Source organism: Amblyomma mixtum, chromosome 1, assembly GCF_055824585.1.
Source record: "Amblyomma mixtum isolate Tamu chromosome 1, ASM5582458v1, whole genome shotgun sequence".
Classification (NCBI taxonomy): Eukaryota; Metazoa; Arthropoda; class Arachnida; order Ixodida; family Ixodidae; genus Amblyomma; species Amblyomma mixtum.
Genome location: NC_143012.1, coordinates 307,437,931 through 307,454,521, shown reverse-complemented (window position 1 = coordinate 307,454,521; position 16,591 = coordinate 307,437,931). Strand labels below are relative to the sequence as shown.

The 16,591-nt window shown below is 50.5% G+C and overlaps 1 protein-coding gene across 1 annotated transcript; it reads right to left on the bottom strand.

Annotated features, from left to right (window-relative positions):
• Positions 1–5,474: 5,474 nt before the first annotated feature.
• Positions 5,475–15,928, bottom strand: LOC149372340 (uncharacterized). Its single transcript, XM_089586102.1, has 4 exons — positions 15,722–15,928; positions 13,014–13,124; positions 10,776–10,955; positions 5,475–6,200 (listed from the first exon to the last, which is right to left on the bottom strand). Exons 1-4 carry the CDS (start codon positions 15,926–15,928, stop codon positions 6,060–6,062), a joined length of 639 nt encoding a protein of 212 aa, XP_089442228.1. The 3' UTR covers positions 5,475–6,059.
• Positions 15,929–16,591: the final 663 nt, after the last annotated feature.

The following is a 16,591-nucleotide window of genomic DNA, read 5'->3' as shown; positions in this document are numbered from 1 at the left end:
CGCCTGGCCTCAAATTCAAACAAATACCTTTTCAAACCTTTCTAGATGCCACAAAACCCATCTCACCCAATGCCAAAATACGTATCCAACGGGAGGGAGGGGCTAGACCACAACATTTACAGAAACCAGACACGTCACCTGAGCAGTGGGAAGTAAAACTGGCCAGCGTTACCTTGGAAAGCTGGTGCACTCGGCGGGAAAGGCATACTGAGGACTGAGGAGAAGTTGGGTAGTTTTTAGACGCTGTTACGACTCGCCTTCGTCCTGGGGAAGACGACGACATGGCAGCAGCGAAACGCCGACAAACCCCGAGACGCGCGTTGGGTGAACGCCTGGATGGCCACGGAAGCCGCGTCCGTCTGCCCGGTTGAGCGAGCGTTTCCCGTACACCGAGTGGGAACGCGCGTTCGAAATGCGCGCGAACGCCGCTCATGGACATTTCGGCGTCTGCGCTACGTGGCTGGCATCGTTCCCCTCTCCCAGCGCGTGACGACAGCGTGATCTCTCGGGAGTGAGTGAGTGCGTGCGTGTCGGTGATTGGTGCCAGTGAAACCCGGCCCCCATCTAGGGACCCTAGGGAAGAGAACTCTTAAAAAAGCCGGCAGCGGCACGGCCGAAGAGCTCGTTGTCATCATGCTCTCCTGTTGAGCTGTCACGATGCAGCGTTCCTGCAGCTCACTTGTAAATATTCATGTATAAATTCCTCTTCTTTGTCTTTTCCCAGCAGCCTCGTCTCAGGCGTCCCTCATTCGCTCTCCGGGGCACGTCCATGCTACCTCGTCCCTAACAAACTGGTGGCAGCGGTGGGATGCTGCGACCTCGACCCTAACAAACTGGTTGGCAGCGGTGGGATGCGAATCGTCGGACGCCGGCGGAGAGTTGCGGACAACGGGACGCTGAGCAGCAGAACGGCGAGTCGGGGGCAGTGCAACGAGCCCTGTGTGTTGACTGGTTGCCTGCAGCGGACCGACTGCGCTGGATTCTTGGCTGCGAGGTTTGGTGAGTGCGGGACTTTCTTCTGCTGAGTTTTGCCAGGCTTTTGTTAGTGTCGGGAACAGAGCTGGTGATTGGGTTGTCGTTGCTGCTGGGTTAGTTGCAGCAAGACAATAGCGGGCAGTAGAGAAGCAGCACTCGGAGCAGCCATGGATTTGAAGACGCTGCGCAAACCAAAGTTACTGGAGCTTGCGAAAGAGTTGGGTCTGGAGGTATCAGACAAACTCAGAAAACCAGAACTGCTGAAGGCTATTCTTGCGTTGGAGGCTGAAGATGACGAGCTTGCGGAATGCCTTGAGACCATTGAGGAGAGGGAATTGGCAAAAAGAGAAAAAGAGGAACGCGAACGTAAAGAAAAGCAAGAGGAACGCGAACAGGAACGCGAAAGAGAGCTGCGCGAACAGGAACGCGAAAGAGAGCAGCGGCAACAGGAATACGAAAGAGAGATGCGGGAACTCACGCGTGAACTTAACACGCTCAGAAGTATTAGAACGCGATCTCGCTTAAGTGTTTTCAGAAAAGGCGAAAATTTCAGAACTTTTCTGGAAAATTTTGAAAGAATTTGCATGGAGGAGCAGCTAGACGAGGATTATTGGCCACTTGTGTTGATGGGATTCCTCCCATGTGAACCTTGTAATGTCTGGGCGAGGTTGTCTGACGAGGATGCCCGCAATTATGCGATAACTAAAAGTGCGCTCCTCCGATACTTTCGTATTCCCGCGGAGGCAGATTTGGAAGGCCAAATTGACGCTGGTAAGCTACACCGCGATAGTGTCAGGGACCGAGTTAGAAGCTCCGCTCAGTCGCCGGATGACACGCGTGCTGTGCAGAAGTGGCGGCATAGGACAGGTTTGGTCCAGGAAAGAAAGGCCACTTCGGCAGCGAGGACCGATGAGTTCGGTCGAAAAGCTAGCGAAGAGTGCAGATCCGCCAGCCATGAGGGCTCGGGCGATAATGTAGGCACTAAGGCTAGCAACGAGGAAGAGTGCAGATCCGCCAGCCATGAGGGCTCGGGCGATGATGTAAGCACTAAGGCTAGCAACGAGGAAAAGTGCAGATCCACAAGCCGTGAGGGCTTGGGGAATAATGTAGGCACTGCTAAAAATAAGGAAAGGGGCAATGCATTGGTATTGAGCCCAGAGAAGCATGCACTTTCCGGGACGGAGGCGGATTCCTGCGGTCGGGAGGATAATACCCAGGAGAAAGACGCCGAAGGTCTCCGTGACCAGGGAAAAGTAGTCCTTGGGTTATTTGAGGAAAATCATGATGAAAGTTCTGTGAAGGCCGAGTTTAATGGGAATGCAGAGCGAACTGTGAGTTGCAGGATTCCCACCGAAAACAAAGCCGAGCGATCTGCTTCGTTAGTGAGCACAGACAACGCTAATAAGGGGGAAGCGACCGTCTCTAGCCCTGAGGCAAAACCTGCTTTGACAAGCGAGATTGATGCTTCTGCTCAGGAAGAGACTAGTGAGCTTGCGGGCCAGAGCAGTCAAGGAATCAAGGGAGACCCTCCTTCGATGCGACTGGCGAACCTTAGTAGCCAAGATTTGGACACAGCGCTTTGCTGTAAGGAGAGCGGCTGCGAGTCACCCGAGTGCACCGCTGAAACCCAAGGGCAGATCGCAACGTTAGCCATCGAGTGTGGTTTAGATCAAGTTGCAGGCCAGGTAGTTAGGGTCGCAGGGTCGATTAGCAAGCCTCAGGAGAGCAAGTTATGCTCAGCAGGAGATAAAGTGCTGTCGGAACAGCTGGCTATTGCGACCTGCGGTGACTCACCGAAAGCACGAGCCGATAATTCGAACTTAAGGGGGAAATACGGCTCGGTGCTGCGTCAGCGAGAAGATGCGGAGGGTGAGGACACAGCGAGAAAGGGAGGCGCGCAGGGCCGTTCTGCGAAGGCAGTTTTTGGAAGGCGACCACGCGCAAGGAGAGCCAAGACGAGGGGTGCTCTCGAGAGAACGGACGAAGTACGGGCCGAGGACATTGTAAAGTTAAAGGCCGGCCAGCAGCGTAATCGTCCGAGGCTATCATCACGGCACTCCATATGCGTCAGGCACCGCGCTAAGGCCAGACTAGCTCGGCGTTTACAGACAGCGCGAAAGCCACCTTACCCATTGGGGGGACGCTACGGTAGCAGGACGCGTAAAACTCGCAGCGGGCCGAAGAGGACGCCCAGCTACCGCATGGAAGAACGCCGCAGAACGCGTTCCAGTCGAAGGACACTGTTGAATCGAGAAAGGAGTTCTCGTAGGCGTTTCTTTCATGCGCGTCCGTCAACCCCTCGCATTCAAATGTTCAGACGCTACTTGGGTGTTGGAGACACGCGGCCGGTGTGCGAAACAAATCAATGTCGCGTGGCGTCTGAGGCTCGCAGGTGTCGAAGCGCAGTTAAGCCCTTCGAATTTTGTGAATTGTCGGCTGCTAAAGCCACTGTTGGTGTGCGTCCGCGCAGGGCGCGGTTGAAGAATAGGCGACCCCTTTGAGCCGCGGCGCGGCTCGCTAGCAGCGGATTCCGAGGATGTCTCTGCTGTTTGCTTTTTCTTTTTTTAAACCATTCCTGCAGACAAAAAGTTTTGTAGAAAAAGAAAGAGTTTGAGCAGGAATAGGTTCCCGACGCGTTGTTTACATTGAAAGCGTTTCTTTTGAAATTGTTTTGAAACATGCACTAGTGGTGCCTATGTGTAGCAGCGTCCGCTGACACGCGGAAGTACTAGCCAGACGGGCCATTGTAAGCGACTAGCATAAGCGCCTGGAGTTGATTTTATGGCATTAGGAAAATTACTGTGACCTTGGCTTCGTTGTTGAGCGAATCTTTGTGAGGAAACAAGTGCGTTCGTAATTGCCGTAGTCATTACTAATCGGAATACATCACAAAAAGGGGAGTCTCAAAGGTAATGCCGATAGCTTAAATTGAGGTCCCTAGCGCAAGAATCAGCATCATAGTTGCAGTTTGCTGGTAGTTTTTCTTCCTGATCTAGGATTTTGAACCGATTGGTTTTGTTTGTTTTAAATTGAGATGCGCTTTGTGGTGTAATGCGCCGATTTGTGGGCATTTCACAGTGCTGCGGAACTACTCCCAGGGATTGATTGGGTTTGTAAGGAGGAAAGAGCCTGGCATTACTAAGTGGGGATTGTGTCGTGCTTGCGGACTGAGCGGTTGGGTTTTCGGCGTGGTTCTAACGCTAGCGGAGCACGAGTCACTTTGCAGTGCCCTTTGGGAACCTGCACCTGCAAAGGAAGACTTCGGGGTGCGCTGAGCTCCGGAACCGCCGAGAGAGAACCGACTGCAGTTGAGACCAGCCTCAAGCGACATCCCTCCGGACAGCGGATGCTGTCCCCTGTCCATCGGGATCTCCTTCCCCCGGCGGGGCAGTCTGTTACGACTCGCCTTCGTCCTGGGGAAGACGACGACATGGCAGCAGCGAAACGCCGACAAACCCCGAGACGCGCGTTGGGTGAACGCCTGGATGGCCACGGAAGCCGCGTCCGTCTGCCCGGTTGAGCGAGCGTTTCCCGTACACCGAGTGGGAACGCGCGTTCGAAATGCGCGCGAACGCCGCTCATGGACATTTCGGCGTCTGCGCTACGTGGCTGGCATCGTTCCCCTCTCCCAGCGCGTGACGACAGCGTGATCTCTCGGGAGTGAGTGAGTGCGTGCGTGTCGGTGATTGGTGCCAGTGAAACCCGGCCCCCATCTAGGGACCCTAGGGAAGAGAACTCTTAAAAAAGCCGGCAGCGGCACGGCCGAAGAGCTCGTTGTCATCATGCTCTCCTGTTGAGCTGTCACGATGCAGCGTTCCTGCAGCTCACTTGTAAATATTCATGTATAAATTCCTCTTCTTTGTCTTTTCCCAGCAGCCTCGTCTCAGGCGTCCCTCATTCGCTCTCCGGGGCACGTCCATGCTACCTCGTCCCTAACAAACTGGTGGCAGCGGTGGGATGCTGCTACCTCGACCCTAACAACGCATAGGAGTCTCTGTGCTTCCTAATTAATTTTATATAGAGATGTCAGGTGCGCGCAAGGGCGTACACGATGGACAGGCGCATTTCCTGGAATGTTCATTCGCGGTAGCTTCAAGCAATCGGGACAGGACTGCCTTCGGTGCTCCATCTTTAGACTGCACGCTATATCTCTATAGGCAGGACAAAAACAGTGCAAAAATGCACACGAGATCGACGATTTTCACCGTACTGTTGACAATGTGTTAGACGTAACTATGATTTATGCCTTAATTGCGGTGACAGGCCCGGCTTAAACCATCGGTTAAGTTTTTTCCTGAACTCAGGCCTTTTCTCTTTACGTGATGCAGTTGCGGTCACGCAGAGTGTGCTACCGTGTAAATGGCAACTCAGTGACGTGGAAAATGGTACTGTTTCGAATAAAAGCAGTGGGCGCTTAATTTAAGGATATATTTTGTACACCAATTGTTTATTAGCACTGGCGTAAGCAAATGACTGTGCGTTTCCTAGGCGAGAGGGAGAGAGAAAGAAAGAATAAACCCAATCTTCAATAGCTATCAAATTTCTTATTTTGCGCATTATGATTACACAGACGATGATGTGAAGTGCTCACTGAGGAGAAACGTTCAGGGAGATGAACTCTTTCGTACGAGGGAAACAGTCTAGAGTAGGGAGGGTCGGGCTGCGCATTAGGGAGCAGGGGACACACACAAATCCGCATAAGAATGAACCATGTGAAACCCGAATCACGCATATAAAAATTTCACGTAAAAGTCCTTAGCATCCAACTAGTTCTCTCCCCGTCTCTAAGAACTCGCTAACGTACCGAGAGCTCACTACATAAAAATTTTAGCTTTACATCGAAATTCATTCCCTTAATCTATCGTATAACCTGAACTATCACGAACGCTGCATATGCTTTGTGTTTATACGCCACCGTTTCTGTCGAGTTTCTGGCGGGTGTGTCGCAATGAGTCGGTAAGATTTTAACAGTTCGATATCTGGCGTTATTGCGACGAAGACTACCAGTCGAACGCCTTGATGCGGAATGAACGTCGACAGACGTTCACAACGTCACGGCTGCAGTGCGAAGCAGACCAGGATCATCATGACGAGCCCGTTGTGTCCAGCGAATTCCTGGAAGCATTGCGAGCTTCGCCGCTAGGCGACGCCTTGCTGCTCGCCGAGTGAGGGTCTCTTGTCACCGCCGACGAGAGTGCTGTTGCCTGCATCGTAGCAATGTTTACCTGCAATAAAAAAAGGGGGGAAGTTGAAAGGTTAAAAGAGAAATTAAGCAAAGTGGGACCTCTCAACCATGCTCGCTGTCCAATTTCCCGTTTATACTTACTCGCTTGCTCATGTTTACATCCTGAGACTGAGGACGGGGCGAGCTTTACTGTCACTCGCAAGTATGGCGGCCACTTCTCCGAAGACGATGAGCGATTGTGATGTATATTTATCGATGAAGACGAAGGTCGCGCGCACAGTGTGCTTACATTTTCTTCCCCCATGGACGAAAGCGACTGGCTCGGGCGTAGGTTATAACGAAGTAGGGCGACGGGCTTTAAGCGCGAAGCATGAACAATCTCTAAGCCGCGACAGCCGACAACGCACTGTACTTACAATATATCTATATCAGGGCCTTCTACACGATATAGAACGTGATAGCATCTTGCCCCACGCATGTCTTGCTACGTGAGCGGCAAACGCAACCTTACACTTCACTGAAACATAAAATGTTTAGACCTGGGAGGACTGGGAGACCCTGCTGCGCTCGGATGACCCGGCCGTGCAGACCATCGCCACCGGCCGGGCTGCCAGTGTTATGGACCTTAGGAACATAAACACTTGAGTGCAGTGGGGTCGTGCGGGGACCCTGGGGCGTGCCCCGAATTCTCCTTGAAATAAAGTTTTCTCACTCTCTCTCTCTCTGGTTAGTTTTCACGTTGCATTCGTTTCCTTTGGCACAGTACAAAGATAAAGATCCTGCACTGCACATATGAATCGAAGGAAGGCGGAACGCGTTGTTGTAGGGGGCACTCCAGCGTGTAGAAGCTGCAGCGACCGAGAGGAACTGCCCTTTTTAATTACCAGGGCTTCGGAGCGCAAGGAGTGCCAGAGAAAGCAAGTTACACGGCCTAGTGCAGTTTTGACGTTGCCATGTGGGAGCTCCTTTGTTTTGGAAAAAAACTCGGCATGCTAGTGCGTTACGCCAACTGCAAATATCAAAACAAGAAATTGTTTAAGGGGCATCATTCGGTGTAACTCAAACACATAACGACAGCCAAAACAGACCAAGCCTAGATATCTATGACAGCTTTTCACTGAATCGACCGCATCAAACCATAGACTAAACGACCATTTTGTTGCAGAAGCAACACAACGCTAGGTGTGAGCGATTTCTCGGAGCCCCGGAGAGCCCCAACGACGCATGCGCGAAGAGCGAGTGTGAGACAGTTACTGCGTAATTTCATTTCCTCAAATACAATCTTCCATTTTCTTCATTACGGCCCCTCTTTCTTCTTTCACACCCACTTCCTCCCTTCCTGTACGGTGCGGTTCAGGTGTCCACCGAGATGACAGAATTACTGCGCCAGTTCCTTTCCTCAAAAAGTGTTGCGTTCAAAGGGCAAGGCATCACGCTGAACGGGTGGTGGCGTTCCGTGGACTCCCTGGCAGCGCTAGAACACGCTGTCGCGTTCCACTCCTAAAGGCGAAGCTTAAGCGTCGTTAATTAGTTAATTCGTATTTAGTCATTGATCAGTAATTAACAATTAGTAATTTGTCATTACTTAATAATTAGTACTTAATTATGTGTGAAGTCATCAAGTGGTGACGTCACCAGTGCCACAGAGGCAGCCAAAGTGGCGCAGAAAACGCTTTCGCCTATGCGCACTTTAGACAGTCAAAGTGCCCCCTGAGATGCCGCCGCCTCTGCGATTGCCACGCCGTTGCTTCGGCAATTCTACTCGGGATGGCCATTGGTCAAACCACAGCCAATTTTCAAGGCGAATGCCTTTAATGGCTCATGCTCGCGGTGTCCGTCCTTGCGCTGGAATCGTGCCAACTGTGGCTTCTCCTCCGCGCAGCGGCGCAACCTCCTCCTAAATTTCCTTTCCTGAAATTCATTTTCTTCATTACGGCCCTCTTTCTGTTTATTCCACTCCCACTTCCTCCCTTCCTCGACAAGTGGATGACGGTGTCCACCGAGATATGTGAGACAGTTACTGCGTAATTTCCTTTCCTCAAATACAATTCTCATTTCCTTCATTACGGCCCCTATTTGTCTTTCTTCTTTCACTCCCACTTACTCCCTTCCTCTACGGTGCGGTTCGGGTGTCCACCTCGACGGTTGCTAGGCAACGGCTCTTACGGCCGCAACAACAACACAAAAGCGCGATTCAGGCGTCCACTGACCCAGGGAGCCAGTTATGCGCGCTTCCTTTCCATAAAATGATCGAAGTGTAAAGCGTCAACGCCAATGAACAAAATGGACGCCGAACGGACAACGGCGACGGCGACGCCGCGAAACGGGCGCCAAAGAGCTGCGCTCTAAAACACTACAATAAAAAAAGCGAAAGACAATAAAAACCGCACATGCGGGAAGCCCGCCACGTGCCAAGCTGTTCGGGGAAGCGGCGGTGGGTTGACCACAAGGCTTTCGCCTAGAATTTCCAAAGTGTCTTCGGTAATTTTAGAGCGCAGCTCTTTGGCGTCCGTTCCTGGGTTTCGCGTCGGCGTCGGCGTTGTCGTCGGCCTCGTAACCAGCTCCGCCCCCCTTTCATCCCCCCAGCGCTATCGGCGTCAGCGGCATCAGTCAGTCGCTGCTATCTCTTCCCTCCTCCCTTTATCGTGTTGTCCGCTTGCTGCGCGCGCTTCTGCCCCCATCGTTTGCCGCTGGGTGTACACGCCGCCCCCCTCCCCCCTCTTCCTGCGAGTCTCCGGTTGTCAAAGCGCCGGCTCGAACTTAATTCCTTTCTTCGCTCCTCCTCCAATGCAACCCCTGTGCGGTGGCAATCAGAGAGCCAGATCGGTGGCGGCGGATCTGTATATGTGCACCGCCCGAGCCGAAATTGCGAATACGTGTGAAATATAAAAAAAAAATTCTGTGATAGCGCATACATGTGTTGCTCGATTTCTTTGCCTCAATCTATCGAAAAGGTGAAACAGCTTATTTGCTGAGCTCAAATTTCGCATTAGGAAGTAACGTAATCGTCGGTAATTTTTTTGATGTCAACGTATACAGCGCAAGAAGACAAATCGTTTGACCCCACTTCGAATGTTCTATGTCAACTAATTGGGCCTTAAAAGACGCTTGAACATTCAAGAAGTCACGGTTTGGGGAACCAAAGGTTGCCTATACGAATCCCTATGATATGCTACGCATTTATTCGACCAGTAATTTTATGGTTCCTAACGCGTTGAATCGTCTGATACCACTCCGAACATTCTACGCCAGTTATTTGGTCCACAGTCTGTGTACCAATGGTACCACCCACTGGTCCCACTTGAATGGCCTTGTGTTTCATATTAACTCGACCTTGAGCATTACGAGTGAGTTCATAACTCTAGGCAATGGTGGTTTCGGATGCTTTTTTTTTTTTTTTGTGGCGGTCGGCAATAGTCGTGGTTCTGTTTCTTTCTTTGGTTTGTTGGGGTTTAACCATGGTTTAACTTCCCAAAGCAACTCAGGCTATGAGGGACGCCGTAGTGAAGGGCTCGGGAAATTTCGACCACCTGGGGTTCTTTAACGTGCACTGACATCGCACAGCACACGGGCCTCTATAGAATTCCTAATGCGAAATTTAAGACGTGTGTGTACAATGCGGAATTAAGACCGAGATAATGGGAAAATAAAATAAAATTCTCTTAAAAGCGAATGCCAGAGTGGGGAGAAAAAATGGCTGAGGCTTAACTTGGTTAAGCCTGGAGAATGCGAAGCATCATCGTGTCGCGTAATTTGGAGGCGCACAACCACAGCGACGGCGCGAGGTGGGCCCCCGTTTCTCCACTGTCGTGACGTCATCGTGTCACGTGGTGTGACGTCATGTATCACGTGATTTGGAGGCGCATAACCACGGTGAAGGGCTGAAGTGGTAGCTAAAGTAGTATGCTTCGCATAAAAAATGCATACGGTTAAGTTACTTCCTAATGCGAAATTTAAGACGTGTGTGTACAAGTACAGACAACTTTTCTTTTTGTTTTGTTGTACCATTCGCAGTTCCCTTTTCTTTACAGGTAAACACCGTATCTGTTGGCGTCGTTTGCAGTAAAAAATTGGTAAATTGGTTTTTGAGGAAAGGAAATGACGCAGTATCTGTCTCACATATATCGGCGGACACCTGAACCGCGCAGTCAGAGAAGGGAGGAAGGTAGGAGTGAAAGAAGAAAGAGAGAAAGAGGTGCCGCAGTGGAGGTCTCCGGAATAATTTCGACCACCTGGAGATCTTTAACGTGCACTGACATCGCACAGTACACGGACGCCTCTTGCGTTTCGCCTCCATCGAAACGCGGCCGCCGCGGTCGGGATCGAACCCGGGTACTCCGGCTCGATAGACGAGCGCCTTACCACTGAGCCACCGCGGCGGGTCGTTTGCAGTTGTCGAAAACGACTTTGGTCACCTATCTAAAGCAAATGAGGTTGAGGTTGACCGTGGGCCACAAGGGCCCAAGGAACGTGGAATGTGCGCTCCCACCGGATAGTGTGCCACCCGTGGCCCCGCATCCCAGTTTTTGCGCACCAAGGGTACTTGTTTCGTCGTGTTCCGTAAGCATTACACGGATGACCCTGCCCGAACGCTTCTACTGTCTCGTTCACTGACCTGCAGGACACGTTCGACCTCGTTCATGCTTCGCCTCAGCTCTTCCGAGCTCTTGGCGGTCACGAATGCGACGCCGGCCGCTGCAGCCGCGAAGCCCAATAGCGTCGCCGCAGCGAATGTCAAGAGCACTATCCGGGTGCTGCTGAGGCCGCCGCTGCTGGCGACTGCTCGTGGCTGCGCCTGAAAAGCGTACGAAAAGCGGGGCCCGCACTTACTAACGCGAAAGCATAACTAGCCCCATTAGGCGAAATTCTGTCGGCGGCCGGCGTTGTTAGAGATGACCCCAAAAAGATGGCATGATCACACTGTCTCCGAGCGAGGTGTACGCATTGCACCGATAGATGGCGCGTGAATATAAGGCAAGATAAGCGCTGGTCCTTAAGGGTAACGGAGTGGATTCCAAGACGGTGCGCTGTGTTTTGTTCTCATTTTTGTTATTTTGCATTAAGTGCAAGAGAAACCTGTATTGAAAAGAGCAACTTTCGAAAGATGATCAAACGAGGTGCGAAATCGACTGCATTGGAAAAGTTAGCGCGCCCATACCACTCCTGGTGCAGTGGTGCAGAGGTTAAGCGAGGCGGCGCCACTGCCCCGCGATGACAGGTGCTGCCACCGGTGGGGCTTGTGCTTCCCGAGCTTGTGCTTCCCAGGTTGCGCTTCCCGAGCAACCCCTCGCGACCAATCCTCAAATGAACTGCCACCTGCCACTGTGGGCAGTTTTCTCACAATGCGGAGGACAGACTGTGCTAATGTCACAAGGTCACGTGACTGGGTGGCTCACCTGACACAGAGTGTGGCGAAATGGGTGAGTGGGGGTCCTAGTGCTATAGCGCACAAAATTTTTATACCAACGCATCCGAGTGTATAGGCGTACATGCACCAGGACACAGTGCTTCTTCCATGTGGCGTATTAGCCGCAGCCAGCGTAACGACATGGGCGGTACTGTTTTAAATTAATTCTCTCTCTGCACCGCTTAGTGCGCGCGTAACCAGTGCAGAGAGCGTAGTATGCCTGGAAAGGCCTGCCTGACTGAAATTATTCCACTGCCAAGTTTGTCGTGCATGCTGCATGCATGATCGCGTCGCCATGCAAACTCGGAAGTTAGAATGGGACGAAATGGATGTCTTCAGAGCTCTCAGTAGCGATAGTGAGTTACGTATGCCCTGGCACGCACGCGCGCACACACGCACGCGCCGACGCAGCAGCTTATTGGTTATGCTGTACTGCTGCTGAAACTAACGTGGCAAGTTCGATCCAGGTCGTGGAGGACGCATTGTGAACAATTCCAAATGCAAAACGATCGTGCATTACGTTTTCGGTGCAAGACCCGGCGGTCGAAGCAAACCAGAAGCACTCCATTACGGAGTATCTCGCAGCTAATTGTGTTGCTTTTGCACGAAAAAAAAAATATCGACCATTAACCACAAAGCGCTTTGAGCGTACTCTTGTCTGCCCGGTTGCGATGTACACTGGAACAATGGAGTACCGTCCAGAAATAGCCCACACATCGATGTTCGGTTGGGCCATCACTTACAGGCAAATGACAGCACTAAGTGAACTAACTAAACTAGCGATACTAGCCGAGGGAGAGACCGCACAATTGAACCAATCTGAACCAGAACAGCGTTTGTCTGTCTTCTTAGTCTAACCACGCCGCCAATCTCTCATCTACCCGTCTCATTAGCTCTTACAATTGACAAGCACAGAGTAATTAAGTTCCCAGGACGAGCAAATTCACGTCGAGCTGCAAATGCAGAAACCGTCGAATAGTTGAATACTGATAACACCTACTGGGGAATATCAAATGCATTCAGCATGCACGGCAGGAACGCTTTTAACGGGTGCAGTCTCCTGCTTCAAGCGAGAAATTTTGAACAGGAAAATCGCGCTGCACTCCATTTTTTCGACAAAAAGAGTCAAATGTACCGTTCACACTCCACGAGTGACAAAAAGAACGCTGCTAGATGGCCACATAACGTACACCCCCCGTCAAAAGTATACAGCCCAAGAGGTTTGCTTCTAAGCTGTTTAGCGTGTCTCCCTGGCGCATCAAGCAGTCCAAACCTTGGGAGCATTGGGGACGTAGCGCCATTCCTCTTTCCATATATTATGGTCACTGAGGATGCTTAACGAGGCATGCTGCAGGCCTCACAAGCAAACCCCTTGGGCTGTATACTTTTGACGGGGGGTGTACCTCCATGTAACAAACATATATTTGAACGCTTCAGTCCACGCACGTGTAGCTGTAGATTTGGAGGCCTAGGCGTGCTCTCGGCTTCAGGAGCTGGTGACCTAACTGGAGCACCGGGATGTGGTAGCGCAGTCTTCTCCAAAGGTTTCGGTGTCACCTGGGCCGGAACGTTCGAGTTAGAACATTAGACCTGCAATGGTAGATGTATGGCGAGCACGACAGAACGGAGTGCGTAATGTTTGTTTCCGGATTGAGGGGATTCATTAGCCATTCAGAGAGAAAACACTCAGTGTTTTTTATGACGCAGTGTTTACTCAGTGTAAAGAAAACACTCAGTGATTTTTGTGAAATTTCGAAAAGGAATCGAATATTATGTATTTGATATTCGTATTCGATTTGAAAGCTCAGTCTTCTATGCATTCTGGATATTCAAAACGACAAATATTCTAGGCGAATGGAATATACAGGAATGCATCCACAAACATTAGTTTGGTTGTTCGCGATCAAAGCTTGGTAGTCTTCACCGACAGTGACACAGCAACTTCGGCCGACTCCGCACACGTTCTAGAGCAGGCTAACATTTTTTAGCCCAAATTAGGACTTTTTATTACTGTAAACTAAAATTCATACGTGCTCCATTAGGCACATTTAATTTCTTCCTGCCATGGTGCATTAGCGTCTTTCACGATTGTGACAAAATAGTTTTTCAGTTCTCATAAGCATGGATTGCATTTGAGCCTTATAGTTTTATTTGTCCGAGCTGTGCCCTTAGCGTGAAGGCTTGATGGTTCATCCTGCAACGAAAATCACTGTTCCAGCATGTGAAAATAAAAACGTTACTGTGATTAAGTGCATCTTCCTACGATAACTGATTCGAAGCTAACTATTCGTATTCGACCGGTATTAAAAAAAAAACTGATATTCGCACTCTTTAGTATGAAGATTCCTCCCTAAAAGCTGCAAGGTCTCCGATTCAAAGGGGAGATAGTCAGTACTATAGAATAAATTGTGCTCGATATCAGATGATGTGTCGAAAATCTATAGTGTGTCACCCATCCGTTGCTCTTCCCACTGTAACAATATACGCGGGACTCCAGCATCCACGCTAAGAAATTACACTCTAAACACAAAGGAGTAAAAAGGGAGTAAAGCTGTCCTCTAGTGCACTCCCTTTTATAAAAGAGAGAGTGCTATAGGGCAGCTCACTCCTTTTTTACTGCCATATAGGCGCATTTGTGTTCAGTTCCAGTTGAAGTCCCCTCTGGATCTTGTAGAGGGAAATTGGGTTGATGATGATGATTGCTGAAGGATGCTTGACGTCTTGCAGATTCGAATTGCTCCATCACATTGCTAGCGTATACTTCTGGAGAGGTTAACTTTTAATAACAATTAATAACACAAAGGAAGATACAAACAAGGAGAAAACATATCTACAGTTGACTGACTCGTAGTTCTACGTGACGAAACAAGCCCTCGGGCCTGCCGAAACAGCTGGTTTTAAACCCAATGTCCCCGCCCTCGGTGGGGAGAATAACCAATCAGTTAACTGCACAAACATCCACCCAATAAAGTATTGGGGAAAGAAAAACATCACCAATCAACAATTCGGAAAGGACAACACAACCAATCAATGACTGGGGAAAGAAGGTAACTCATCGCGACACTGTACACATATGTACACTTTCTACCGTCCAGATTTAGGAGAATTATGCTTTCCTGCTACGAGCTTCGCGAACACTCTCACTTTCCCATGATGCAGATTATTTCAACGTCCGGTTGACCGAAGTTCAAGGGAAGTCACTTCAACCCATCTGTTCATCATCGTCACTCCTGCCTGCAGCTAGCATGGCAATATCCTGTTGACCGCGCTTCAAGCTGTCAACGCACGCCGCTGCAGACATGGGACAAAAGCCACGCACTGTGACGCGGATCCGCCTCACCGCAAGCATGTGCACAGCAGGATGCGACCTAATGAATTCGTCCCTGGAGGGAGTTTGACCTTTCCCGTAATACTCCGCTATCCGGCGCTCCCTTATCCCGCTGGGTAGCGAGTGTGACTCACCCCCTTCTCTGCAGTTGTGCGGAGGGCACAAGAGAAAGAACGTAATGGGCATTCCATTAACGCAAACCGGATGGGGAAAACAAAGTTCAGCACCGCGAACTTAACTGTGTTTATAGGTTCAATCCTGCGTCGAGCGCCCCAGCAGAGTGAAAGGCAAAGACGCCACATAGTGTTGCGTGTTTCGCTTTTTCTTGGGCCATCTGATGTGAAGGCGCGTAGTGTGGAAAGTCTTTCCATAGATCGCTGCGTTGTCATTAACTTAAGCTGAACCCTTTTTGTTAGCCTCCACGTTTCTGCCCCGTAGATGAGTACCGGTAAGATATAGCTGTTGTATACTTTTTTCTTGAGGGATATTGGTAAACTGCCATTCATGATCTGAGAAAACCTGCCATATGCGCTCCACCCCATTCTTATTCTTCTAGTTATTGCCCTCTCATGATCCGGATCAGCGGTCGCTACCTGCCCTAAGTATACATATTCCCTTACTACTTCCAGCACCTCGCTACCAATGCGAACTGCTGTTTCTTTGCAAGACTGTTGAACATTACTTTGGTTTTCTGCACGACCCACCGTTTTGCTATGCCTGTTTAACTCATTCACCATACTTTGCAGTTCATGTCCTGAGTGACTTAGCAAGGCAATGTCATCAGCGAATCGCAGATTTCTTAGGCGTTAGATTGCTCAGGACGCACCCTGAGTGCGTCCAGCGCCCTGTACAGCGGCGGCCTGTCCTCGGCGTCCGCAGGGTACTCGAGGGCGCTGCTGGAGAGCGTGTTGGCCAGGGCGGCCTGGTCGGCGGTGGCCTCCAGGGACTCGCCTTCGTCCTCCGTCCGGCCGCAGCTGGACTGCTCCTCGAGGGCCCCGCCGCCAAGCTTCGGGCCGGCTGGATAGTACGCCATGCCTTCTCTTGTTCCTCACGGAGAACGGGACGTGCCCATCCGAGGGTTCCTCTTCCTCGTCGTTCTCTCACTGTTTACTTGGCCCATCCCCCGCAGTGGGTACGCGGCATTATCTTGTTGAGGACAACAACAACAACTTTCCTCTGGTGACGCAGTAAGACATTGCTATCATTATTATAAAGCACAGAAGAAGTGGGAAATTATGCCTTTTTTTGCATATTCGAAATTTGCTATCCTGCATCTTTGTTTTATCATACCCTTCGGTACGGTGCCCGCTGCCCTTGTCTGTTCTAATTGCGCGTCTTCTTTAACAGCGAAATTCTTGTACATAAAAGCGAGAGAGAGAGAGAGAAGGAGAAAATAACCTTTATTGAAGCAAAGAAAGTGACGAAGATGTCCTCCGTAGGAGGGCCTCCTAGTCTAGGAGCCCTCTAGAGGCAGCCTCGGACTATGTCCGGAAACCCTTGGCGATTTGGCTCTCGAGGTGCGCGGCGCACAACGTCTATACCTGCCTCGAGAGAAAACGGATATAGAGTGAAAAACTGGTTTTGAGTTACGGAAAGGCGAAGCAACTGACTCGCTTATCGGTGGACACTTCAACCGTGTTCTGAAAAAAAAAGTAAAGATGGTTTTGAGGAAATTAACACCGCGGTAACTGTCTCA

What these genes read in the sequence shown, in the direction of transcription:
- LOC149372340 (XM_089586102.1), bottom strand. Translation starts at nt 15,928, where the DNA reads ATGGCGTACTATCCAGCCGGCCCGAAGCTTGGCGGCGGGGCCCTCGAG. An exon ending in GGGCGCTGGACGCACTCAGG is followed by an intron (nt 13,125 to 15,721) that starts GTGCGTCCTGAG and finishes GTTCCGGCCCAG; the next exon opens with GTGACACCGAAACCTTTGGA. An exon ending in CTCCAAATCTACAGCTACAC is followed by an intron (nt 10,956 to 13,013) that starts GTGCGTGGACTG and finishes TACGCTTTTCAG; the next exon opens with GCGCAGCCACGAGCAGTCGC.